General features: G+C 51.5%; 2 protein-coding genes and 1 long non-coding RNA gene across 3 annotated transcripts in view; 2 read left to right on the top strand and 1 right to left on the bottom strand.

The window, feature by feature from the left end:
* The window catches only part of LOC137462409 (uncharacterized), a 405,163-nt gene extending 399,512 nt beyond the window's left edge, over nucleotides 1-5,651 (top strand). Inside the window, exon 2 of the long non-coding RNA XR_010993686.1 lies at nucleotides 5,501-5,651. This is a non-coding gene — a long non-coding RNA (uncharacterized lncRNA). The remainder of the gene's footprint in view (nucleotides 1-5,500) is intronic.
* On the top strand, nucleotides 736-4,390 carry FABP3 (fatty acid binding protein 3). The gene is made up of 4 exons (XM_068172482.1): nucleotides 736-954; nucleotides 1,627-1,799; nucleotides 3,858-3,959; nucleotides 4,098-4,390. Exons 1-4 carry the CDS (start codon nucleotides 882-884, stop codon nucleotides 4,149-4,151), a joined length of 402 nt encoding a protein of 133 aa, XP_068028583.1. The 5' UTR covers nucleotides 736-881; the 3' UTR covers nucleotides 4,152-4,390.
* On the bottom strand, nucleotides 5,220-24,862 carry ZCCHC17 (zinc finger CCHC-type containing 17). The gene is made up of 7 exons (XM_068172725.1): nucleotides 24,757-24,862; nucleotides 23,601-23,658; nucleotides 20,074-20,174; nucleotides 16,899-16,990; nucleotides 15,645-15,745; nucleotides 13,109-13,257; nucleotides 5,220-5,922 (listed from the first exon to the last, which is right to left on the bottom strand). Exons 1-7 carry the CDS (start codon nucleotides 24,796-24,798, stop codon nucleotides 5,755-5,757), a joined length of 711 nt encoding a protein of 236 aa, XP_068028826.1. The 5' UTR covers nucleotides 24,799-24,862; the 3' UTR covers nucleotides 5,220-5,754.
* Nucleotides 24,863-25,358: the final 496 nt, after the last annotated feature.

The following is a 25,358-nucleotide window of genomic DNA, read 5'->3' as shown; positions in this document are numbered from 1 at the left end:
GGGTGACCCCACCCACGCTGGGAAGGGGCTGGGGATGCGCTGGAGCCCAAAGCACGGGGAGATGGGGGGCACCTGCTGGGGGTCCCACAGCCCCGTGCCCGTGCTTGTCCCCAGCGTCCCCCGGCACCCAAAGCACCACTGGTGGCACACGCGTGTGTCCCCACGCACACAGGGAGGGGACAGGGTCGTACACGTGCCCACACACTCAGGCACACCGAGCAGGGACCGGGTCACGCGTCCCCACAGACACACGGAATTGAGGGGGTGTCTCACATGTCCCCACGCTCTCCTGGAGTCCCCATATGCATTCCCACCCCCCCCAACCCCCCCGGCGGTGCTCCCTGCTCCCCGTGCCTCAGTTTCCCCAGCTCAGCTCCCCTGCCTCCGTGCCTCAGTTTCCCCAGCTCAGCTCCCCTGTCCCCGCCACTCGTGTCCCTAAAGGGCATCACCACTGTCGCTGTCCCCACGCCCTGGCCGTGCACAGGGGCAGCAGCTGCCCCTGCCCACGCACCCACGGGACCACCTGGGCTGGGCACACACCCCCCGTGCCCACCTCAGCGCCCCCCTACCCCGCACCCCCTGCCCGCCGTGCCCCGCAGAGCCCGGGCACAGCTCACGGCACAAGTGCCCCTCTGGCTGTGCCCATCCCTGCCCCAGCCCGGGGGGTCGGGCGGGGGGCGGTGGCCGGGGGCGGGTGGCCGGGCCGGGGTGGCCGCTGGCAGCGCTGCCGGGGAGTATTTCTGGAGCGCGTTGTGCTCTTTCCAATCATGTGATGAGGACATTATTTAAGGCGGCTGCGGTGCCGGAGCAGCTGCAGGCGGTGCCACGCTCGCAGCCGGCCGGACCCCCGCGTGTCTGCGGCCCCCCCGCGCCCCCTCGCCATGGTCGACGCCTTCGTGGGAACCTGGAAGCTGGTGGACACCAACAATTTCGATGAGTACATGAAGGCGCTGGGTGAGTGGGCGCGGCTGAGAGCGGATTCGGAGTCACATCACCCCTTTTTCACCCTTTTTTTTTTTTCCTATGCCCCCCCAATTTGCCTGGTGAGCCCCCACCCCCCCTACGGGGGTCTGGCTGGGGGGGCTGCAGGCGGTGGAGAAGTCGCTGCTGCCTCCGTGGGTGGTTTAGGGGGGCTCTGGGGTTTTGTGCACGTGGGGCTGGGCTGGGTGAGGGGGTCTCGGGCTGGGTGAGGGGTCGAGTCCTTCCCGTGCTCCCCCCGGGGCCAGCCTTTGGCAGAGGGAGGAGGGATGAGATGCCCTCCGTGGGTGCTGGGGGCCGCTCAGGATCCCCCCAGCCTTTCCCAGCCCCCGAGCCCCCCATCAGCCAGCCCCAGCATGGTCAGGGGGAGTCCCCCAGCCCAGAGCGGGGCAGGGAAGGAGGGACAGACAGCAGACCCCCCCTCACGCAGCTCAGGGGCTGCTGTGGGTGCTGGTCCTGGATCCATCCCTCCCTGGCCCCCCCTCTCTGCTCCTGCCCCGGGGACGCACGGAGCCCCCCAGGACCATGAGCGGGCAGCGGTTTTGGGGTTCACCCTCCACCAGCACGGGGAGGAAGAGCTCGGGGGTGATGCCGGGGCTAGGTGGCTGCATCGTGCCCCTCCACACGGCCTCACCTCTCGGTCCCCAGGCGTGGGCTTCGCCACGCGGCAGGTAGCCGGCTTCACCAAGCCCACCACCATCATCGAGCTGGACGGCGACAAGGTCACCGTGAAGACCCAGAGCACCTTCAAGAACACCGAGATCACCTTCAAGCTGGGCGAGGAGTTCGACGAGACCACGGCGGACGACAGGCACGTCAAGGTGAGCCCCCAGCCCCGCCGCGCCCCGTGGCACCCCCGAAAGGCTCTGTGGGCTCCGGGGGATCGCTCCGTCAGCCCGGGGCTCCATCCTGGCTGCCTGTGCAAGGGGAACACCTGTGTGCCCGCCGGGGCTGCTGCTCGAGCCTGCTCCCGGCCAGGGAGCCCCCTCGGATCCGTTTTGCAGCTGGGCTCTCCCGGGGCAGGACGGAGCTGCCGGGAAGGTTGTGCAAGAGCCGGGCTGGCGAGTGCCAGCTTGCTCAAGAGGAGGCCGGCGGCCGTGGTGGGGTGGTGGGAAGTGTTCCTGCTCCGGGGGAAGAGGGGCACCACCCCTCTCTTTTGAGCCCACTCCCGTCTGTGCCTGCCCTCCCAAGCAGGCAGCGCTGCAGGGATGGAGCACCGGGACAATCCCAGCTGCTCGGTGCCTCTCCAAGGGCTCATCCCAGGGCTGCGGGTCCCTGGGGAGTTCAAAACTTCCCAGGCCAAGCTGCTCCTCCCTGTAAGAGCAAGGAAAAAAATCACCTGAGAGAGAGCAGTGACTTTCCTGGCCTCTCCCACCCTGCAGGGACATTTTCCCTCGAAGGAGTGGCCCAGCTCCTGATTTTTCCTAGATTCCAGCTGCACGGAGCAGCTGGCAGCTCTGTGCCCCACACCCAGCCCGGGGGGCACCTCAGGAGGAACCTGGGGGCTCTTCGGCCACAAACCCCTTTCCTGGCCCCAGAGCAGGAAGCACAAAGCTCGAGTGAGGCTGGGGGAAGGGGCTGAGTGTGAGGTCCCTCCCTGCCGCGCTGCCTCCCGCCCCAGCTCCTGGAAGCTGTTCAAGCAGCAGGAACGTGTGACCGGCCCGGAGCTGCTGCCACAGCCCGGGACGTGCCCTTGGGGTGTCCCTCGGCCGGGGCCAGAGGGCACGTGATGGGTCAGAGGGGCCAGGACGGCTGCCCGAGGCACGGGGCTGGACAGGATGGGGCAGGTGGGGTCAGAATTGGGGTGCGGGGAGTTGTGGGGCGCCCAGGATAGCGTGGAATGCTTTGGGTTGGAATGGAACTTAAAGTTCATCCAGTGCCACTCCTGCCATGGCAGGGACGCCTTCCACTGTCCCAGGCTGCTCCAAACCCTGTCCAGCCTGGCCTTGGACACTGCCAGGGATGCAGGGGCAGCCACGGCTGCTCTGGGCACCCTGTGCCAGGGCCTCACCCCTTCCCAGGCAGGACTTTCTCCCCAGTGTTCCATCCATCCCTGCCCTCTGGCTGTGGGGCACCCAAACCCTGCAGGTGCCCAAACTTTTGGACAGCTGAGCTGTGGGGGGACCCAGCTGTGGGGGGAACTGGGGTCTGAGGGAGCAGCCAGAGCCTTGTGGGGATCTGGGGCTGGAGCACACCTGAGCTCTGGACAGACCCAAGCCATGGGGGCTCACGAGGGGCAGCCCCCGGCTCTGGAGGGGCTGGGTGGAGGGCACAGGGCAGGATGGCGACAGGCAGGCGGTGCCAGTGCTGGTGCCAGTGCCTGTCCCGGCACAACCCCGCCCTGCGTGCCGTGGCCGGCGCTGTCACAGTAACCTTGGCACGGGCCGGGCTCTCGGGGCTGAGTCAGCAGCGGCGCTGTGCAAACAGCAGCGCGGCGAGCAGAGGCGCGTTTGCTGCATCAGCCGCTCCAAAAACCCTCGGCGGCTCCTGCAGGGCAGGGAAGCTTCGGTTCCAAGCCCCGATCCCTGCCCCGCCTCTCCGGTCCCCGCCGGAGCCGGCGATCCGCGCTTGCGAGGGCGGCCGGGACAGGTCCGGGTGGCCCCGGAGCGGGACGTGGCCCCGGGGCACGGAGGGCAGGGTGACCGTGCCGGTGGCACCTGGGGTCACAGGGGAGCAGCCGAGGCTGTGACCCAGTGCAGGATCCAGGCTGAGCGCGGCTGACCAGGCTGGGATGGTGCCAGTGGGCATCCCCATAGTGGCACCCCCAGGCTGATCACGAGCCCTGCGGGGCTCCAGGGTCCCCTCTGAGGAATAAACCCCCTCAGAGCCCAGAAACCCCCGAGAGGAAAGTAACTGTGGGTCTGAATCCCTCCCTGCAGTCCTTGGTCACACTGGATGGAGGCAAACTCGTCCATGTGCAGAAGTGGGATGGGAAGGAGACATCGCTGGTCCGAGAGCTGAAGGATGGGAAATTAATTCTGGTAAGGAGCTGGTTTATTCTGACGTTCCCACCTTGGAACCGGTTTTATTCTGAGGTTCCTACCTCAGAAATGGTTTGAAGTGGCTCAGCTCGGAGCTGGGCATGGCAGCACTAACTCCTGCCACCTCTCTGCCCCCAGACTCTCACCATGGGCAACGTCGTCTCCACCCGCACCTACGAGAAGGCGACATAGACGCTGTCCCAGGTCCCCTGCCTGTCACCCGGTGCCACATCGTCCCCACCTGCTGGCCCCGTGCCAGGCACGGCTTCCCGTGGACTCGGAGCCGCTGCCCCACGGGGCTGCCTCTGCCCCCGCCCGGCGCCCGCAGGGGCTCCAGGGGCTCGGGTGGTGGTTTCGTGGTTTGTTGTTGGGTTCTTTTTTAAATGAAAGTGGGAAAAGTCACATGTGAAAATAATAAAGGTGTTGTTACAGCTCTGTGCTCTGTTTACTCGGGAAAAGGCGGTTTTGGCACGTGCCCACCCACAGGGATGGCAGGGATGGGGTTAATGGCCAGTGGTCCCCGTAGCCCATCCCAGCCTCTTCTCCACGCTGCGGGATCGGTTCTGGCTGGCTCCGGGAATGCCCCTCCCAGCCAGGTTGCTCCCCCAGGGCAGGAGGGAGCCCCACAGCCCCAGCCAGAGGGAAGGACTCCCCTGGAACAAAGGTCCCGAGCTCTCGGTGTCCGGATTTGGGAAGGGAAATGGCCCCAAAGGGGGATGCAGCCATGGGGAGCTGGGGCTTGGGAAGGGAAATGGCCCCAAAGGGGGATGCAGCCATGGGGAGCTGGGGCTTGGGAAGGGAAATGGCCCCAAAGGGGGATGCAGCCATGGGGAGCTGGGCCGGGAAGCACAGGGAAGGAAAAGGGATAAGGGGAGGCTGCATTAGCAGTCCCAACTCTCCTGCCACGCCAACAGCTGCCAATGCCAGCTCCCTGCAGAGCCAGAGGCCGCAGGGGCGGCTCCCTCCCCCGTTCACATCTGTCCCAGCAGGGCCGAGCTGCTCCTGGCACCCTCCCCCTGCCATCCCTTCCCTTGACCTTCAGCTCCAGTTACAAGATTTATACTCCCTCCAGAAGGCTTCTCCTATGGGTTACCTCACCACACACCCCCTTCCCACCCCAGGGAACCTCGGGAAGCAGCCATAACTTCGCAAAAGAAAAAAAAACCTTTCCCATCTCCTCCACACAGCCAGCACTGTTCTCCCCCTGCCCAAGATGAAGTGTGGAGGGTACAGAAGAAAGGAGCCAGTACAAAGTACAGCTGGAGAGAGCAGAGATTTATTTTCCATCCCTTTCCAAGGCAGCAAACACTCCACAGTCCATGTTTACTCCCAGTATCTCCACTCCCCCACTTGCTCCTTGCTCCTCCACTCCCGGTGTTTGCAGAGAGACCGAGGGAGCCGGGGCAGGTTTGCAGCCCAGAGCTCTGTGCCAGGGGGTTGTGGTCCCACCAAACCCTGTCCCCAGCACGGTGTGGGCCACCCCAACCTCTGCAGGGCTGCTGTCCCCTAGCTGCCACAGGAGCTGTCAGCAGCTCCAGCAGGACACCAGGCTGTGGCACAGCAGGGGTGCCCTGCAGGGTGTCATGAGCCTGTGCTGGCAGCAGCTGTGGGACAAAGGGACAGCCTGTGCCCAAGGTGACAGAGGACAGCTCGTAGCCAGGTCAACACCTGTAACACCACATGCTACTTCGAGAAGGAAACTCCTTGTCCCTGGAGCAGGAGAGCTGCTGATCCCTGCTGGCTGCAGCAGGGAATGGCCATGGCAGCAGCCCAACCTGCCCTGCTCACCCCAGGGCTACTTCTTGTGCTTCTTCTTCTTCTTCTTCTTGGGAGCCTTGCTGGCCTTCCTGGAGTGCCTGGGCCTCTTGCTGGAGGGCTGAGCTCCGTCGCTGTCCGAGGCCGAGCTGTCCGAGTCCGACTCCGAGGACTGCTTGGCCTTGTGCTTCTTCCTCTTCTTCTTCTCCTAGGAAAACATGGGAAAAGCCTGGGAATGTGGGAATGCTCTCCCCGGTGCTCACCAGGGCAGCACGAGCCTTTCTGGGCCTGCTCCTGCATAGAAAGGGCACGGTGTCCCAGGAGGCAGGAGTTCACCACTGCCAGCCCTCAGCTACAGGAGCAGGGCACAGAGCAGGGCAGAAACTGGAGCAGAAGGGCAACAATGTGGCAATCCAAGGCTGGAAAACATGGGATAATTCATGGAAGGAGAGTTCTTGCTCTCATTCCATTATTTCATTGTTCTTTACGAGTAAAAGTTGGAAGGATGAAGCTTTTTTGCCCAAAAATTGGGTTTCTAAACCAGCCATGAGCACCATCCCTGCAGCCCCAGCCCACCACCAGCCCCCAGCCTGCCAGGACGGGAGCACTGGAGCACCCAAACACTCCCAGCTCCAGGCAGGAGAGCCCAGTGGAGCAGCAGGACGAGGTCAGTGCTCTCTTGCAAGATGTGGCTCTTTGCACAACCTCCCTAAAGATTTCACCACCCCCTCCTCTTTCCCAACTTCCTCTGCGCCCCTTCCTGCTCCTCAATTTCCTGTGCACCCCTTCCTGCTCCCCAATTTCTCCTGAACCCCATCCTGCTCATCTTCCCATTGCACCTTGTCCTGCTCCCCAATTTCCTCTGCACCCCTTCTGCTCCCCAACTTCCCACTGCACCCTTCATACACTCTCCTCCTTCCCCGTTTTCCTTGCATGCCCTCCTGTTCCCAAACTTCTCTTCCACCCTCCCCTCCTGCTCCCCACCCTCCCCTGCAGCCTCTCCTGCTCTCTCCCCCTGCATTGCCCCAATGCTGTGCTGCTGCAAAGCCCTGAACCAGAAGCTCCAGACTGACCCTTGGCTGCAGCACGAGAACAGCTGGTGTTGGAATAAAGCCCATGAGGAACTCTGAAATGGATCCAAACCCTCCAATTTGAGGTGTGTGACAAAGCAGCAGGCAGAGATTACCCTGAGATCAGGCACTGGGATCACCCCAAGGCAGACCAGCAGTGTTTAATGATGCAGCATGGCAATTTGGGGATATTTAATCAGGACACAGGCCTGGGGAGAGGATCTGACTGATGCCAGGGATCATCCCCTGCACCCCTTTCCAGCAGGGAGCAGGAATGCTGCCAGCAGCTCCCAAGGGCCTGACACACCCCATCCTGCAAAAACTCAGGTGTTCCCTCCCCTTGGCTCTGGGAAGTGAAGGGAAGCAGCTGAATGGGCCTCTAAAGTAACTGCACCCTGCACATGGCTAATGCACAGCTGCAGCTTTCTGCCCCAGCACAGCAGCACCAGCTGCAACGAGGATCCACCAACTCCAGCCATGGCCAAGGAGAGACTTTCCTGGCAAAAGGCTCTGAGCACCACAGAGTGCTTTGGGTTGAAGGGACCTGAAAGACCACCCAGTTCCACCTCTGTGCCACGGGCAGGGACACCTCCCACTGTCCCAGGCTGCTCCAGCCTGGCCTTGGGCACTGCCAGGGATCCAGGGGCAGCCACAGCTGCTCTGGGGAATTCCAGCCCAGCCCCTCCCCACCCACATGGCCAGGAATTGATTCCAAATATCCCACCCAAATCTCCCCATTTCCATTTTGAATTCCATTCCAATTCCATTCCCTGTGTCCTGTCCCTCCAGGCTTTGTCCCCAGTCCCTTTCCAGCTCTCCTGGATCCCCTTCAGGCTCTGAGCTCTCCCTGGAGCCCTCTCCAGGGGAGCACCCCCAGCTCTCCCAGCATGGCTCCAGAGGGGCTGATCAGGAATTTTTGCCCTATTTGAGGACTCAAGCAAAGAAGCCAAGGAGGGTTTCAGGGAGCAGAGATGGCCACTGAGGTAACCAAAGCTCTGGGACAGGCTTGGAGAGCCCCAGTGAAGAATGTGGCCTGGCAAGCTCAGCTCAGGGCTCTGACTAACCCAGCTTTGAAGCACCTGTGCCCAAACTGGATTGGGTGTCCAAGCACCAGGCCCAGGCTGCCAGCTGAGGAAAAAAAGAAAGGAGCTGGCAGTTTATTTTTAATCAAACAGAACAACACTTTTATGGAGCTGGAAGAGCAAAGACAACACCCAGAGCTGAGCATCCAGCAGAGTCCTCTGGGATTCCAGGGAAAGGAGCAGAGGATGGAGTGGCTCCACACCCACCAGACCCTTGACACATTTTAACTCCATAACAGCAAATAATGTCACCCAAAATTGAGTCTGTTTTCCTGTGGGGTAACAACAGACTCACTGCAAAGTCCCTGACCCACAGAGGAAAGGCAGAAGCAAATCTTCCCAGCCCTAAGAGGATGGGAAGGAGTTAAATCCTCCAGAGAAGGGGATGCAGCAAGGAGAATTTTCTCAAGCTTTTCCAGCCTGTGCACATGGTGAGAAAGTTTGACAAGACCTTCACAACCAAGAGTTTCATTCCAGAGCTTGGGAAACTTTCTCAGGATGTGAGGGCTGAAGGCAGGACAGGATGTCACACACAGGATGCTCCTGTGGATGGAGCAGGGGACAAAAAAGCACACATGGGCATTGTGCTGGCTGGAAAAAAATCAACAAACCCTCACTCTGCCCTTTTTGGGGGCTTCTAACAGCCAAGATCACTTTAAGAGAAACAAATCCCTTTTCTGGCACACAGTGGGGTTCTTGGGGTGTCCTGTGCAGGGCCAGGAGCTGAACTAAGTGATCCTTGTGTGTCTTTTCCAGCCCTGGATATTCCATGATTCTCTGATTCTTCCAGTGCAGCAAATCAGCACAGCCTGGGCTGGAAGTGCAGCCTGACACAAGGAGAGCTGAGCATACCCAGAGGAAAAAAATGTGGCTGCTCCATGGCTGGAAGGGCTTTGGAGCACCTGGGACAGTGGGAGGTGTCCCTGCTCATGGCAGGGGTGGCACTGGATGGGATTTCAGATCCTTTCAACCCAACCCATTCCAGGATTTTATGATTTTCAGTAGCAGAAGGCAGCGCTGCTGCAAAATCCTCCTGCACAAGCAGCATCCTGCCCCAGACCTTCCCTTCACTCCAGCATCCCAACCCTGGGAGCTCAGCACTGAGGTCACCAGGGAACTCAGTGTGCAGGGGGTGTTTCCAGCTCAGGGACTGCCCAGCAAAGCCCAGGTTTGTGCCTGCAGGGACACCCTGAGCTGCCAAATGTCCTCCAGCCGTGCTGGATGGGGCTCAGCTCAGCTCAGCTCTGGCACACCCAGCTCAGCTCAGCTCTGGCACACCCAGCACCCCAAACACTGCACTTTGGGCCAATATTTGGAGAGGATTTGGCCCAAGGCTACCAGCACACAGAGCTGCACTTCACGGTTCCTTGCACATCCTGCCCCACCTATGCAATTATCACATCAGAACCCAACAAAAGTGCTCCAAAACCTCTCTCCAAGTCCCTGTTGGAGCTGCCAGCAGGACAGCAGCAGGCTGGGCTGGAGCCTGAGTGCTGGTTTTCATGGAATTCCTTCCCTACTGCTCCAGAAACCCCTCCAAGAGGGGCCCCTCCAGCACTCCAGGCTCCCCCCTGTCCTTTGTGAGGAAACTGCTCCAGGCTGTGCTCTCAGAAGGTTACAACAGCTCATTCCTCCAAAAGGTATTTGGGGTTGAGATAAGAGGGGAGTGTCCAGAACTGTTCAAGAAGTTGAAATATTTTTCACCAGACCTGAGGAGTTAAGATCCCATTCCAAGAATTTGTGTCTTGTCCTTGTGAAAAACTCGAATGGATTCCTAATGTCTGTCTGCATCCCCAGGGCTGTGCCAGGAATCCTTCTAGGCTTCTGAATTTTGTTCTTTATCCTCATTCCACTGCCCAATTTCACTCCAAACAAGATTCATTATGCCAATCTAAAGGTGTTTTTGCATCCTTTGTTGGAGGAGCAGTCAGAATGAAGCTGAGGAGAAGAACCCAGCCTAGAGCCAGTAAATAAAGACAGCCAGATTCGGAAAAATTTAGATGAAGACAATGTGTGAAGGGCTGTGCCCTCTTAATGCCATGGAAGAACCAGTAAAACTGAGAATGGACCAAGGCTGGATGAGCCACAGGTCAAAGAACACACTTAGGTGTGGTTTTAACATGAAGATCTGCAGGAAGACCTGGAAATCTTCCATGAGGTGGGGAAAAGAGCAGTAAAGGCATAAAAAAGCCCCAATCCCAAAGGCCATCCAAAACCACCTCAGGGATGAGCTGTTCCATGTGGAATAAAGCTCATAAGGAACTTTGAAATTGATCTAAACCCCCAAATTTGAGGTTGTGTGAGCAGAAGATGGGATAAACTTGGAGAATTTCAATGGAAGGGGTTATCCCTCAGCCAGCACTGCAGGCTTTTTCTTGGGAGACAAAGGCAGCAGGATCAGAAGGGGTCAGCCATTCCCAGCCTCCTGCCTCCCACACAATCCCAGCAGGGACACTGCTGTTCCCACAGGAGCTCCTTCACCCTGTGACCCCAGGAGAAGAAGGGACACAGGGCCTGGGCCTGCCCAGCTGTCCCAGACAGGCTCCAGGGCTCATCCCTGGCACAGCACCATGGAATCCTGGAACTGTTTGGGTTGGAAAAGCCCTCCAAGATCAGCCAGTCCAACCATGGCCCCAGCTCCACCAGCACATCCCCAGGTGCCACATCCATGTGGCTTAGGAGGGATGGGGACTCCCACCACTGCCAGGACAGTTTTATCAACCCTTGCTGTGAAGGGTTTTTTCCCAAATATCTGGATGGGAGATGGGGTATAAAAAGGGAAAAGCAGACAAGGGAGCAAAAACTTCAAAGAGAAGTCGGGGGCGGGGGAAGGGGGGAGAACCCCTCCATAAACCTTCAAAACATCCAGACTGCTGAGGTGGCATGGAAGTCAGGGGTGGTTTGAAGCAGAGATGGGGTCAGAGCAGGTGCAATCCCCCTGCCTTCTGCTGCTCCAGGGGACAGTAAACATGGCAATTCTGGACCAGTAGCTCAGTGTCTGCTGGCTTTTGCTTTGCACTTCGGTGCAATCTTGCCCTGTTCTGGGAAAGAGAAGGGAGCAGCTACACCCTTGTGTTGAAGGTACAAGGATGGGGAGAACAGCCATGTTATTGGTCTGTCAGGCTGCACACAAGTGCAAAACCTTTAGGTGTCTATTTTTTCTAACTTGCTGAGCAGTGGCTACCCTAAACCTCCCTGAGCACAACTTGAGGCTGTTTGCCCTCACCCCACCCCTCACTCCCTGGGAGCATCCCCCCCGGCTGTCCCCTCCTGTCAGGAGTTGTGCAGAGCCCCAAGGGCCCCCCTGAGCCTCCTTTTCTCCAGGCTGAGCCCCTTTCCAGCTCCCTCAGGATTCTCCAGCCCATTCCCTTCCCCGGACCCCTCCAGCCTCTCCCTTTCTCCCTGCATCACCCATTTTCTCAGGGATTACAGCAGACAGGACAGGGCTCAGTGCTGCCACCCAAGGATGTGTCACTGTCACACCAGTGCCACTCCCACACAGAGACCTGAATCCAGCTCCAGCCTGGAAGTACTGGGGGGCTCAGGCAGAAGGGAAAACAGGAGCTGGGAACCACTGGGAAGGCAGGTGAAAAAAAAAAATGGGGGTGAGGATCCTGGAGGAATCTCTGGGAAGAGGAGAAAAACCCCAGAAACTGCAAGGAAACATCAGATCCAGGAAAGCACAAAATGCTGACCCTGAACAATCACAAATATTCATTTTATTGCTCTGACACTCATGGAATCCCTTGGGAGCTGGCAGCTCCCTCCTCTCATTTAAAAACCCCAGGGCCACACTGGTGTCCCACACATGGGAGGGGACAGGTCAGCAAGTAGATTGTCCCTGAATCCAGAGCTATTTCCACGTGCTGTAAATCCCTGAAGCTCCAGGCAAGCAGGGAAGCACATGGTGGCTCCCAGACAAGATCACAGCAGGCACTCCAGACTACAAGGGAACCATTCATCTCCAGGATCCCACATCCTGCCTCCAAAAAAGCTCAGAGTTTTATTATTCCAGCTCTGGAAAACATCTGACAACTTTTGATGTCACCCTTGAGAAGGGAGGGAGATCAAAGGAACAAGTGAAATTTCAAGGAAAGCTATTAATCCACCAACCCCACAAAAAAATCAGGAACAAATTCAGGACAGTGACCTATATTTCCTGTAGTGTCAGCAGGGCAAGACTCCACTGGGAATCCCCATGCTGGTGGATGGGCAGGGGTAGGATAACAAGCAGTTTGTGCTATTTGTGCACTTTGTTGTGTAATTTTTCCCCAAAACTTTTAAATAACTTGAGCCTTTTCTGCCTGTTGCCACTCTCCAGGGATACAGAGAGGCCATAGAGCTGGAAAGAGGGGAAAAAATAGAGAAAGGACTTTGGAAGAGTAATTAAAAGTGGGACTGTGAAGGGGCTAATGGAAGAAGTTATTTATTGAAGTCTTGAACTGGGTTGTGGCTGTCCCTGGATGTGTCCCAGGCCAGGCTGGATGGGACTTGGAGCAACCTGGGAATGTGGCAGAGGTGGGATGGGATTTAAGGTCCCTTTCACCCCAAACCCTCTGGGATTCTGTGAATACTCATCCATGAATAAACCTGACCACCAAAAGCTCCTGGCTTGGGTTCAAGTCTCACCTGTGTTTTATTTTATCTCATCCTGCTCCGAGCCAGAGGTCAAACACAGCCTGGGAAATGTCGCTGATCTGGTGCCATTTTCACAGGGACAGAAATTGCTCTGGAGCCTGGGAATGCTCCCTGTGCAAACACAGCCAGGGATTTTCCCGCAGAGTGTGCAGATAAACCCAACTCCCACAGCTCTGGCAGGGTCAGGATACCCCTGGAGCCAGCAGGGCACCGAGTCCAGATCAAAGGAAAGTGTGAGGGCAGGAGAAAGGAGGAAAGCAGGAATCACAGGAATTCAGGACACTGAAGCAATGCCTGCAGAGCCTCACGAAGACCAGGAAAAACAATAATCATCTTTTTCTTACTATATCTTTTGGGGGCTGTGTGTTGTAGCACAAAACCAGCTTGAAGGCAGCTTGACAATAAAAGGAAAAAACCTAAGAATTAGTAAGAAATCTGCAGGGGAGAATCCTGTTTTGCTACAGAACCTGCCCAAAACTGAGGCACCTTCTCAGCCCACACCTAGCTGCTCACACCCACCTTGCTGGAGTAACTCAATTGTAACTACAGAGCAAATTCCCATCCCCCATTTCCTTTTCCAGGCCAGCCAGAGGCCACCTCATACCTTTTTCCTCTTTTTTGAAGACTCCTCAGCCTGGCTGATCTTTTTATCTCCTTCATATCCTGCTGCTGCCCCCTCCTCTTCATCCTCCTCTGGAATGAGGCTGTATTTGGTTCCTCCAGGCTGCATGAAACACTCCTTGGCAAAGTGACCTAGGAGAAAAAGGTGTTTGAAGGAAAAACCCAGCCCCTCTTTTTTTTTTTTTCTTTTGTTCTTTTTTTAACAAATGCATTTCATACACCTGAAGTGCTGCCAAGGCTCTTTTGATTATCAGTCACAAGGAGAAAATCTACACGGGACATTTTTTATCCTGAAATTTCACCTAGTTGAACATGCCCTGATTAAACAGGACAGGGAACAAACATAACCCAGGTCATTCTGGAGGGATTAGTTAGGCAAAAAAGAAAATATTCTTGTCTCAACAAGTAAAAATTTGTCTCTGCAAGGGCTTAATCATCCCAGAAAAGAATGGGGGAAAGGTAAAGTGGTGTGATTGACACCTGGAAAATGAGCTAAAGCCACAAAGAGAGAGAAATTCAGCTCTTCTGGTTCCACCTTTTCTACTCTGGACATATCAAAGTTGACCTACTAAGAGCTGCAGTGGGAATTTGGAGAGCTGGCACCTGCTGTTAGGAGGAGACACCATTATTAAAAATCAGATTGAAAATAGGTATAATCCTGGTTTTGGGGTTCTTTAAAATAGTGCTTTATACATAATAGTTCTTGAAATAGTAATAACTCTTTAAAATAGTATTTTAAGGATACTTCTGTACGACTACAGAGCCCACACTCAGCGTTAACCTCCTCCAGAATAGCATGAGCCCCATTAACCATTTCCTCTAAATAACACAAGTAGGGCACAGCAAAATCTCCCGCACAAAAAACTACTTTGTACCTCAGCAACTTGAATAAATCTACTGAAAGGCACCACAAAATAATCTTCACATTGCTGAACCAGGCAGGACATCATTTCAGCAGGCCACAAACTTGGTTTTAGCTCTAAGACATAGCTCCAGTGTCCCACCAACTGAGAAGCAGCTTCCACTGATGGTTGCTAACAGTGAGATCACCTGCTGAAGGTTTGTTTGCTTCTTAAAAACCAAAAGCAGAGTAATTATCCCAGCTGGGAGTCAGCAGTGGGGATGGTCCCTCCTCCACCTTGCTGAAACCCCAAAGATCAGCTCCATGCACAGCAGGATAAACACAACTCCCACAGCTCTGGCAGGGTCAGGATACCCCTGGAGCCAGCAGGGCACCGAGTCCAGATCAAAGGAAAGTGTGAGGGCAGGAGAAAGGAGAAAGGGGCTGTTCCTGGGCCTTTCCTGTGCTCACCTGTCCCTCGCTGTCCCCCAGTGCTCTGGAACGTCTATAGGGACTGTGACAATTTTGCCACCCTGAAGGGACACAGCGGGGCTGTCATGGAGCTGCACTACAACACGGATGGCAGGTGAGGGCAGGGGCTCTGTGCTGCTCAGGGAGCCCAGGGACCCACGGCAGCTCGGGGAATAGGGCTGCAGCCCCAGGAGAGGCTGAGGGAGCTGGGAAGGGGCTCAGCCTGGAGAAAAGGAGGCTCAGGGGGGCCCTTGTGGCTCTGCACAACTCCTGACAGGAGGGGACAGCCGGGGGGGGTCGGGCTGTGCTCCAGGGAACAGGGACAGGACAAGGGGAAATGGCCTCAGGCTGGGCCAGGGCACCAGGCACAGCTTGGATTTGATGTTCTTGGAGCTCTTTTCCAACCTAAATGATTTTGCCTCCCAACAGGAAGCACAGAATGGTTGGGGTTGAAGGGACCTCTGGAGATCCCCTGGAGGAGGTGACACAAGGACACATCCAGGGGGTTGGGATGGCTCCAGAGAGGCAGACTTGCCTCACTCGCTGCTCCTGAGCTCTGCCACTCCCCACAGACAGAGACTCTTCCTCACAGCGAGGGGGAGCTCCTTGTGTTTTAGTTTCTGGCCATCACTCCTTGTCCTGTCCCTGAGCAGAGTCTGCACCATCCTCTGACACCCCCTGGAGATATTTGTGTGGATTGATGCATTCCCTCTGAGTTTTCTTCTCCACAACAATCAAACCCAGCTCCCTCAGTCTCTCCTCATCTCTCCAGTCCTTCATCATCTTTGTGGCCTCCTCACCAGTAGCCCAGTAGCCCAAAGGGGTGTGATTTTAAGGAACACACCTTTTTTTTTTTTTTTAAGGACTTGAACTAAATATTTTGGTTTTGTAGCAAGAGATAAAAAACTCCCTCCTCTAAAGGACAAACATGGAACCAAAATTCAGTCTTTACAACTACAAGTAACCATGTCAGCAGCTGTGGCTGCCCCTGAATCCCTGGAAGTGTCCAATGCCAGGTTGGACATTGGGGCTTAGAGCAGCCTGGGATGGTGGAAGGTGTCCCTGGGGACTGGAATCAGGTGAGATTTAAGGTCCCTCCCAACTCAAACCACTTTGGAATTCTAACTATGAGGCAGACATTGATACAACCCCAGCAAGGGTCACTGCCTGGCTAGGACAGAGCCATAAAGAAGCAGCCCAGACCCACCTTTGCAGCCACATTTCTTGCACACCGTGTTCAGCACAGCCTCCAGGGTGATCTTCTGGCTCGTGTAGTCCCTGAAGGTGCGTTTCCTCCTCTCATCCTGGCTGGGAGGGCAAGAACAGCTCCATTTTCAATCCATTCTCATCTTTAATCCCTCATTTTTTACAATCAAAAGGCTTTTACATTTTTGTATGACCACAAGGCTTTTAAAGGTTAAGTGGTGTGGTGGCTTTGGATTGCTAATTGGAGATTTCACTAATCTTGAGATCACATCTGTAAATGTCTCCTGTTGCAATGTATTTGCAGGGGTAAGGCCATAGTGTGCACCAGCCAACCTGCTTCTAAGTTTGTTTTCAAAGCCTCATGAATTCCTCAAGGCTATTGGAACATAAATTGTGCTAAATTAAGAAAGAAGAGGCTGACAAACCGAATACCAAGACTGCAGGAACTGGAATACAGAGGGCTGTGAAACACCTGGATGTAACCAATCACATACTGTGAGAAATGCAGGCAGAGAACGAGGGAGCAAGACAAAGGCACCAATCAAGAACTGTGATCTTAGTAGTCTGTAGAATCTGTAGAAGTGTGTGTAATGTAAACAATAAAAGCTTCTGCTGGATCATACTGGTCAGTTGTGCAGGAGTCCTAGATTTCCCACAAGAGTCCCCATGCAAAACCAGGACACTCGCACAGTAAAACTTTCTAAACCCAAAGAGCAGAGCTGACCTGGCCTTGGGCACTGCCAGGCATCCAGGGACAGCCACAGCTGCTCTGGGAATTCCAGCCCAGCCCCTCCCCACCCTCCCAGGGAACAATTCCCAATATCCCATCCATCCCTGTCTTGGTAACGGGCCCCTGGCTAGGTAATAATTAACATTGATTCCATGATTCCCAGAAGGTTGATCAATAGCTATCTTTTTTAAGAAACCCCTTGCTTTTATAGACAGTTACAATACAGGTAGACTTAATTGGTCCTCTAATCAAAACACCATCACCACTGGCTAATTAAGAAATCACCCTTTGGTAAACAAATCTCCATAACACATTCCACATGTTCACAACAACAGGTGCAGCAAGTGAAGGTAAGAATTGTTTCTCTGATCTTCTCACAGCCTTCCCCAGCACAATGCCTGGGACCGTTGCGGTTCTCTGTGAGGCCACAGAGCTGCTGCCACACAGCCCTGCCCTCTGGCACTAGAAGCCATTCCCTGTGTCCTGTGGGAAGCCATCCCCTCTGTTCCGCTCAGATTTACCCACTCAAGGGAAACGTTGTTGGGATCCAGGTCCTTCCCCGTGCCTTGGTGAACAACCTTCATGGAGAGGGAGAGCTTCAGTTTGTCATCCTTCATCTGGAAAACAAACAATTAGCAGGATGAATTATCAGTGCTGGGATGCCTGACACACGGGAAGAATGATGTGTAGGACTCTAATGATTTCAGAAGGCTAATTAATTACTTTATTAAACTATATTATACTAGACCTATATTACACTACATTACATTAATAAGAACCTAACTATATCATTAATGAAAAGTCTCTCTGCCGAGAGTCCCGACACAGCTGTGGATCCAACTGGTCAATGAATCCAAAACACCAGAATCCAATCCAGCAATCACCTCGGGTAAACAATCTGCCCACATGGGCACAAACAGGGAGCAGCAAATGAGACAAGAATTGTTTTGATTCTCTTTTCTCTGCTTCTCTCAGGAGAAATCTAAGCCTCTCTGTGTTCAGAGAGTATGTGAATGCCACAATAAACGACCCAAAAACGTTAATGAATGTTGGGGGAGATGAAACGGGAAAGTCTTATAAATATGATTGCCTGGCAAAAGATTTTGAGAATATAGAAACTATAAGTGAGATTGAAATGAAAGCAAGCTTTGAGACACCAAGCCTTGGTTACTGAACAACTGGAAAACAATGGTATGGCCAGCTGAAGGCAATCCCCTTTTGATGAAACAACACCCTCTGCTTGCAGACAGCTCCAAGGGGCAGAGCAGACCCTACCAGCTTGGCAGAAGGGGTCCAAAGAGTCGTTTTTAGGGTTGAAAATGTAATACAGTACGGTAATGCCATGATTCTTATAGGCTGCATGTAACTGCTATAGGATTTACAAGAGTAGTTTACAGGGTTTAAAATGTAACACAGTGTGGTAATGCCATGATTCTTACAGGCTGTAGGTAAATGCTATAGGATTTACCTACAGGATATATATTTACCTATAGGATTTATAAGAGTAGTTTTTAGGGTTTAAAATGTACCACAGTATGGCAATGTCATGATTCTTAGAGGCTAAATGCTCTAAGATTTGTATCTTGCTATATAACTAGCTGTATCTTGCTGTATAGCTATTTCTAAATGCTATAGGATTTGTATCTTGTACTAGAGTGGTTAGTGAAAATTAGAATATTCAGCACAGAAGATTTATTGTACTGTAATGGGAACTTCCCTCACTTACACTTACTCTTGCTCTTACTCTTGCCCTCTCTTGCCTTGTCTCTCTTTCCCTCTTGCTTGTTGGGACCTGTTCCTACTCTTGCCCTCTCTCGCTCTTTTGGGCCTGCTCCTACTCTTGCCCTTGCCTCTCTCTCGCTCTTTTGGGCCTGCTCCTACTCCTGCCCTCTCTTGCTCTTTGGGGCCTGCTCCTACTCCTGCCCTTGCCTCTCTCTCTCTCTCTCTCGCTCTTTTGGGCCTGCCCTACTCTTGCCCTTGCCTCTCTCTCTCACTCTTTGGGGCCTCCTCCTACTCTTGCCCTCTCTTGCTCTTTTGGGCCTGCTCCTACTCTTGCTCTTGCCTCTCTCTCTCTCTCACTCTTTGGGGCCTGCTCCTACTCTTGCCCTCTCTCGCTCTTTGGGGCCTGCTCCTACTCTTGCCCTTGCCTCTCTCTCTCTCTCTCTTGCTCTTTTGGGCCTGCTCCTACTCCCACCCTTGCCTCTCTCTCTCTCTCTCGCTCTTTTGGGCCTGCTCCTACTCCTGCCCTCTCTTGCTCTTTGGGGCCTGCTCCTACTCTTGCCCTTGCCTCTCTCTCACTCTTTGGGGCCTGCTCCTACTCCTGCCCTCTCTTGCTCTTTGGGGCCTGCTCCTACTCCTGCCCTTGCCTCTCTCTCTCTCTCTCTCTCGCTCTTTTGGGCCTGCCCTACTCTTGCCCTTGCCTCTCTCTCTCACTCTTTGGGGCCTCCTCCTACTCTTGCCCTCTCTCGGTCTTTGGGGCCTGCTCCTACTCCTGCCCTTGCCTCTCTCTCACTCTTTGGGGCCTGCTCCTACTCCTGCCCTCTCTTGCTCTTTGGGGCCTGCTCCTACTCTTGCCCTTGCCTCTCTCCCTCTTGCTCTTTTGGGCCTGCTCCTACTCTTGCTCTTGCCTCTCTCTCTCTCTCACTCTTTGGGGCCTGCTCCTACTCTTGCCCTCTCTCGCTCTTTGGGGCCTGCTCCTACTCTTGCCCTTGCCTCTCTCTCTCTCTCTCTCGCTCTTTTGGGCCTGCTCCTACTCCTGCCCTCTCTTGCTCTTTGGGGCCTGCTCCTACTCCTGCCCTCTCTTGCTCTTTGGGGCCTGCTCCTACTCCTGCCCTTGCCTCTCTCTCTCTCGCTCTTTTGGGCCTGCCCTACTCTTGCCCTTGCCTCTCTCTCTCACTCTTTGGGGCCTCCTCCTACTCTTGCCCTCTCTCGGTCTTTGGGGCCTGCTCCTACTCCTGCCCTTGCCTCTCTCTCACTCTTTGGGGCCTGCTCCTACTCCTGCCCTCTCTTGCTCTTTGGGGCCTGCTCCTACTCTTGCCCTTGCCTCTCTCTCTCTTGCTCTTTGGGGCCTGCTCCTACTCTTGCTCTTGCCTCTCTCTCTCTCTCACTCTTTTGGGCCTGCTCCTACTCCTGCCCTTGCCTCTCTCTCTCTCTCTCGCTCTCGCTCTTTGTGGCCTGCTCCTACTCCTGCCCTTGCCTCTCTCTCTCTCTCTCGCTCTCGCTCTTTGTGGCCTGCTCCTACTCCTGCCCTTGCCTCTCTCTCTCTCTCTCTCTCTCTCTCTCTCGCTCTTTGTGGCCTGCTCCTACTCCTGCCCTTGCCTCTCTCTCTCTCTCTCTCTCTCTCTCTCTCTTTGTGGCCTGCTCCTACTCCTGCCCTTGCCTCTCTCTCTCGCTCTTTGTGTCCTGCTCCTACTCCTGCCCTTGCCTCTCTCTCTCTCTCTTGCTCTTTGGGGCCTGCTCCTACTCCTGCCCTTGCCTCTCTCTCTCTCTCTCTCTCTCTTTGTGGCCTGCTCCTACTCCTGCCCTTGCCTCTCTCTCCCTGGCCCTGCTCGGAGCTGTGGCTGGCAGCCCCAGGCAGGGCCCCGCACCCTCGCCCTCGGCAGTACGGCCCAGCTCCCAGCCCTGCCTGCAGAGATCTCTCCTGTCCGCCCGCCCCAGGCGCAGAGCAGCGGCCGGGACGCGGGACCGGAGCCCAGCTCACCTCTCTGCCGATGAGCTTCACCCAGACCTTGTCCCCCACGGCGAGCACCTCGGCGGGTCGGTCCACGGGGCACGAGGCCAGCTGAGTCCTGTGCAGCAGCCCTGCAGGGGCACGGACGGGCACACAAGCGCCGCTGGCACGCGCCCCGCTCCAGGGAAAGCTCCTCCCTGGCGCGGGGAAGAACGGGGCCGGGGTGGGAAAGGAGAAGGTAAACGAGCTGTCAGCTCGTCAAGAAAATGAGTGATGAACTGATAAAGTACACATCAAATTGGAATGATGAGTGAAAATCCAACTGGAATGTTAATGAAATTATACATGAACAAGCAAACTTAACTTCTGATTAGTTAATAAAATAATTCATGAAATAAATGTAAAATTAGAACGTGAAGAGAGTTAACTAGTTAACAAATAAAATTAGTTTCTGATAAATTAATGAATAAAATTAATAATTAATGAATAAAATGAAAATTATAACATTAAGAAAATTAATAAAAGAATAAATTAGCAAATAAAATTAATTTCTGATAAATTAATGAAAAAATGAATAATTAATTATGAAATACAAATAGAATTATAACATTAATAAAATTAATTAAGGTAACAAAATTTCTGAGAATTAATAAATAAATTTAATAATTAATTATGAAGTAAAAATAGAATAAAATTAATAAAACTAATTTAATAAGTTAACAAATAAAATTAGCTTCTGATAAATTAATGAATAAAGTAATTAATGTGATAAAAATATAATTATAACATAAATAAAATTAATAAATAACATTATTAAATAAATAATAAATAAATAAATCTGATAAATTAATGAATAAAATTAATAATTAATGCAATAAAAATATAATTATAACATAAATAAAATTAATAAATAACATTATTAAATTAATTAAATTAGTTATAACATAAATTAAATTAATACTACATTAATTAAATAAAAATTAGAACATTAATAAAATTAATAAATAAAATTAGAATTAAAACATGAATAAAATTAATAAAATTAATAACCAATTAATGAAACTAAATTGAATTATAACATTAATAAAATTTATAAATCAAAATAATATTAAATTAATAGGTAAATTAATTGTCTATACATTGATAAATAAAATTAACAATCAATTAATGAAATAAAAATAGAATTATAAATTAATAAACCAAATTAATAATAAATAAATTAAATAAATATAAAATTAATAAGTAAATCAATAAAATAAATTAATGTATTTCATAATTAAGAATTAATAAAATGGTTCAATTTATTTTACTATAAAGCAATATTAATTTATTATTCATTAATAATAATTTTGCTATTAATTTTATTGCTAGTTTTATAATCTGAAATACTTAAATTAATAAAATTTATGACAAAATTTATCATAAAAATTAATAATACCATTAATGAACTAATAAAATAAAATAACAGCATTGATAAAATAAATAAAATATAGTTAATAGAATAAATAAATTAAAGGAATAAATAAAATTGAGCAATTCTTGGTGCTCAGCTCATCATCTATTCATCCTTTTTTCAGTTTTTACCAACAATCCTCCACTAAACCTTGCATTTGCAGTTTCCCAAGTGGCTTGGAGCAGAAAATCCTTTGGGGTGTGGGAAGAATGTGTTAGGGTTCAGAAATTAATAAACAAAATTAATTGTTTAGTTATAAATTAATAAATACAATGAATAGTAAAGTTAACAAGATATTAAAATAAGAACTAAAACAATGAAAATATGGAAATAATTTAATTTATACTTATTTTATTTAAATTTATTTATATTACATTTATTTTTATTTATTATTTCTATTTTATGTATACTTAAATAAGTTTCTACTAATTATTACTATTTAGATTTCTTAATAATAAACACAAATAATGTATATTATAAATATATAACATTATACTGTATTGATGCATTTAATGTTTAATACATACTTAATTTTATATATGTTTATATATGTTTAAGATATAACAATGTTTAATATATAATGCTTAGTAATATATTAAATGTTTAATATATATTAAGACATTAATATGTTTTAAATATTAGTAGTATATATTAATATATAAAACATATTAATCTATTTTATCTATTAATGCTGTAGATTAATATTTTTATATTTTTTATATTTTTATACTAAAGTATTAATATGTTGATATATTGATATATTAATATATTGATTTATTGGTATATTGGCATATTGATATATTGGTATATTGGCATATTGATATATTGGTATATTAATATATTGATATATTGGCATATTGATATATTGGTATACTGATATATTGGTATATTAATATATTAATATATTGATATATTGACATATTGATATATTGGTATATTGGCATATTGATATATTGGTATATTGATATATTGGTATATTGATATATTGGTATATTGATATATTGGCATATTGATATATTGGTATACTGATATATTGGTATATTAATATATTAATATATTGATATATTGGCATATTGATATATTGGTATATTGGCATATTGATATATTGGCATATTGATATATTGGTATATTGATATATTGGTATATTGGCATATTGATATATTGATATATTGGTATATTGATATATTGGCATATTGATATATTGGTATATTGGTATATTGGTATATTGGCATATTGATATATTGATATATTGGTATATTGATATATTGGTATACTGATATATTGGTATACTGATATATTGGTATACTGATATATTGATATATTGGCATATTGATATATTGGTATATTGGCATATTGGTATATTGGTATATTGGTATATTGGCATATTGATATATTGGTATATTGATATATTGGCATATTGATATATTGGTATATTGATATATTGGCATATTGATATATTGGTATATTGGCATATTGATATATTGCTATATTAATATATTGATATATTGGCATATTGATATATTGGTATACTGATATATTGGTATATTAATATATTAATATATTGATATATTGGCATATTGATATATTGGTATATTGGCATATTGATATATTGGTATATTGATATATTGGTATATTGGCATATTGATATATTGCTATATTAATATATTGATATATTGGCATATTGATATATTGGTATACTGATATATTGGTATATTAATATATTAATAAATTAATATATTTTTTCTCCACTGACCATTAAAAGGAGAAAACTGGGCAAAGTGCAGAATTTCTTCCTTCAAATGATTCTCTAAAATACCCTGAAGTTCCCAAAACTTCCACTAAAATATTCTGAAGGTAGCAAAAGCCCAAAATATCCAGCATTTTTCCAAACCCCACCCCAAGCAATCCTCAAGTTACCAAAAAACTCCTTGCAGTATTTTTTGGTTATCATGCAAAAGTGCGTCATCTTCTAAAAGCTTCCCAAATTTCATCCTAAATTAGGAAAAACTTCTTTTCTGGTATTTTTTTTTTCTGGAAGTTTTTCATTCTGAGCCGGCTGCTTGCCTTGCCCACACCGACGTGAAACAACTGCAGAGACACCGACCTTGTTTCCTGCAGCCCGGGATTTTGATAAAGGCTCCATAATCTGTCACTGCAGCGACCTGGGGAGAAAATGCACAGCAGAGCTGAGGGAAAGCCCTGCCCAGCCAGGGCACAATCTGCACACCTGGAGACTGGCAGAGAGGCAGGGCACGGCGTGGGATGGAGGGAGTTAAACCCATTTGGTGCCACCCCCGGGGACACCTCCTCCTGTCCCAGGTGCTGCCAGCCCTGCCCAGCCTGGCCTTGGGCACTGCCAGGGATCCAGGGGTGCCCCAGCTGCTCTGGGCACCCTGGGAGAGCCCAAACCTCTCCAGCAAGGCCTTGCCAGGCTCTAAACCCCCCTGCATGTTCCAGTGGGGAACAGCACTGGGGGGACCTGGAACCAGCCAGGAAATCATTCTTTCCTTTCCTTGATCCATTTTGTGCAATGGTTTTGATCCTGGTTTTCATCCTTGATTCAGGAATCTGAATCCCAGAGTGGTTTGCGTGGGAGGGGATCTTCAGTCCCAGCTCTTTCCACCCCAGGGACACCTCCCACTGTCCCAGGGGCTCCCAGCCCCAGTGTCCAGCCTGGCCTTGGGCACTGCCAGGGATCCAGGGGCAGCCACAGCTGCTCTGGGAATTCCAGCCCAGCCCCTCCCCACCCTCCCAGGGAACAATTCCCAATTCCCCAGATCCCATCCATCCCTGCCCTCTGGCAGTGGGAGCCATTCCCTGGGTCCTGTCCCTCCAGGCCTTGTCCCCAGTCCCTCTCCAGCTCTCCTGGAGCCCCTTCAGGCCCTGGAGGGGCTCTGAGCTCTCCCTGGAGCCTTCTCCTCTCCAGGGGAGCACCCCCAGCTCTCCCAGCCTGGCTCCAGAGGGGCTCCAGCCCTGCAGCAGCTCCTTGGCCTCCTCTGGGCTCTCTCCAGCAGCTCCAGGTGCTGCTGCTGTTGGAATTCCGAGCTCTGCAGGGGCGGAATCAGGCGGCAGAAGAGGACAGAGCCGCCTCTCCCCTGCTGCCCCCACAGCCGCACGGGAACAACTCCACGGACGCAGGTGTGTGTGTAGCTGCACAGAGCTGTCCGCCACACAACCCTCCCCCGCGCTAATCCCCGACCGAGCGGACAGGATGAATTCACACCGAGCACGGCCCGGGCCGCGCCGGCCGCTCCCCGCACCTCGCCCTGGAAGATGGAGTAGAGCTCGGGGAGCGGCTCCATCGCCTCCCAAGGCGCCGTGACAGCCAGCTGGGTTCACTCCAGGCTACCGCATCTCCTCTGCGGGCTGAAAGAAATATTCCATTAACGCCCGCAGCCCCCCTGAGAGCCCTCACAGAGCCCTCGGGGTTCCGCGGCTTGAGGGGCGCGGGGACGGACCCGAACGGAACCCGCAATGCTCCGGTGCAGGACTGACCGGACCGGCGCGGTGGGACAAGACGGCTCCTCCCGGAGCCCGCGGGGCGCTGGGGGCTCGTCAGCGCCCGCGGCAGCAACCCCAGCGCGCCGCCACGGCCTCAGCCACCCGCCGCCATCGCCGCCTCACGCTGAGCGCCCGCGCTCCCCGCCAATCACAGCACGCAACATTGCTGGGTGGCGGCCACAGCCAATCAGCGTTACCCATGCTACCCAGCGCCAGCTCTCCTCCAATCAGAGCGAGGCGCGCCAGAAGGCGCCGCGCTCCCCGCTGAATCCTCGGCGCGCCGGCACTGCGTCGGGGGGCGGGACACCCCCGGCGCTCCGCCAATCAGCGCGGCGGGCGCGGCGGCGGCAGCCAATGGGGC

Source organism: Anomalospiza imberbis, chromosome 25, assembly GCF_031753505.1.
Source record: "Anomalospiza imberbis isolate Cuckoo-Finch-1a 21T00152 chromosome 25, ASM3175350v1, whole genome shotgun sequence".
NCBI classification, from domain to species: Eukaryota; Metazoa; Chordata; class Aves; order Passeriformes; family Viduidae; genus Anomalospiza; species Anomalospiza imberbis.
This window is presented reverse-complemented; position numbering and strand designations above follow the sequence as displayed.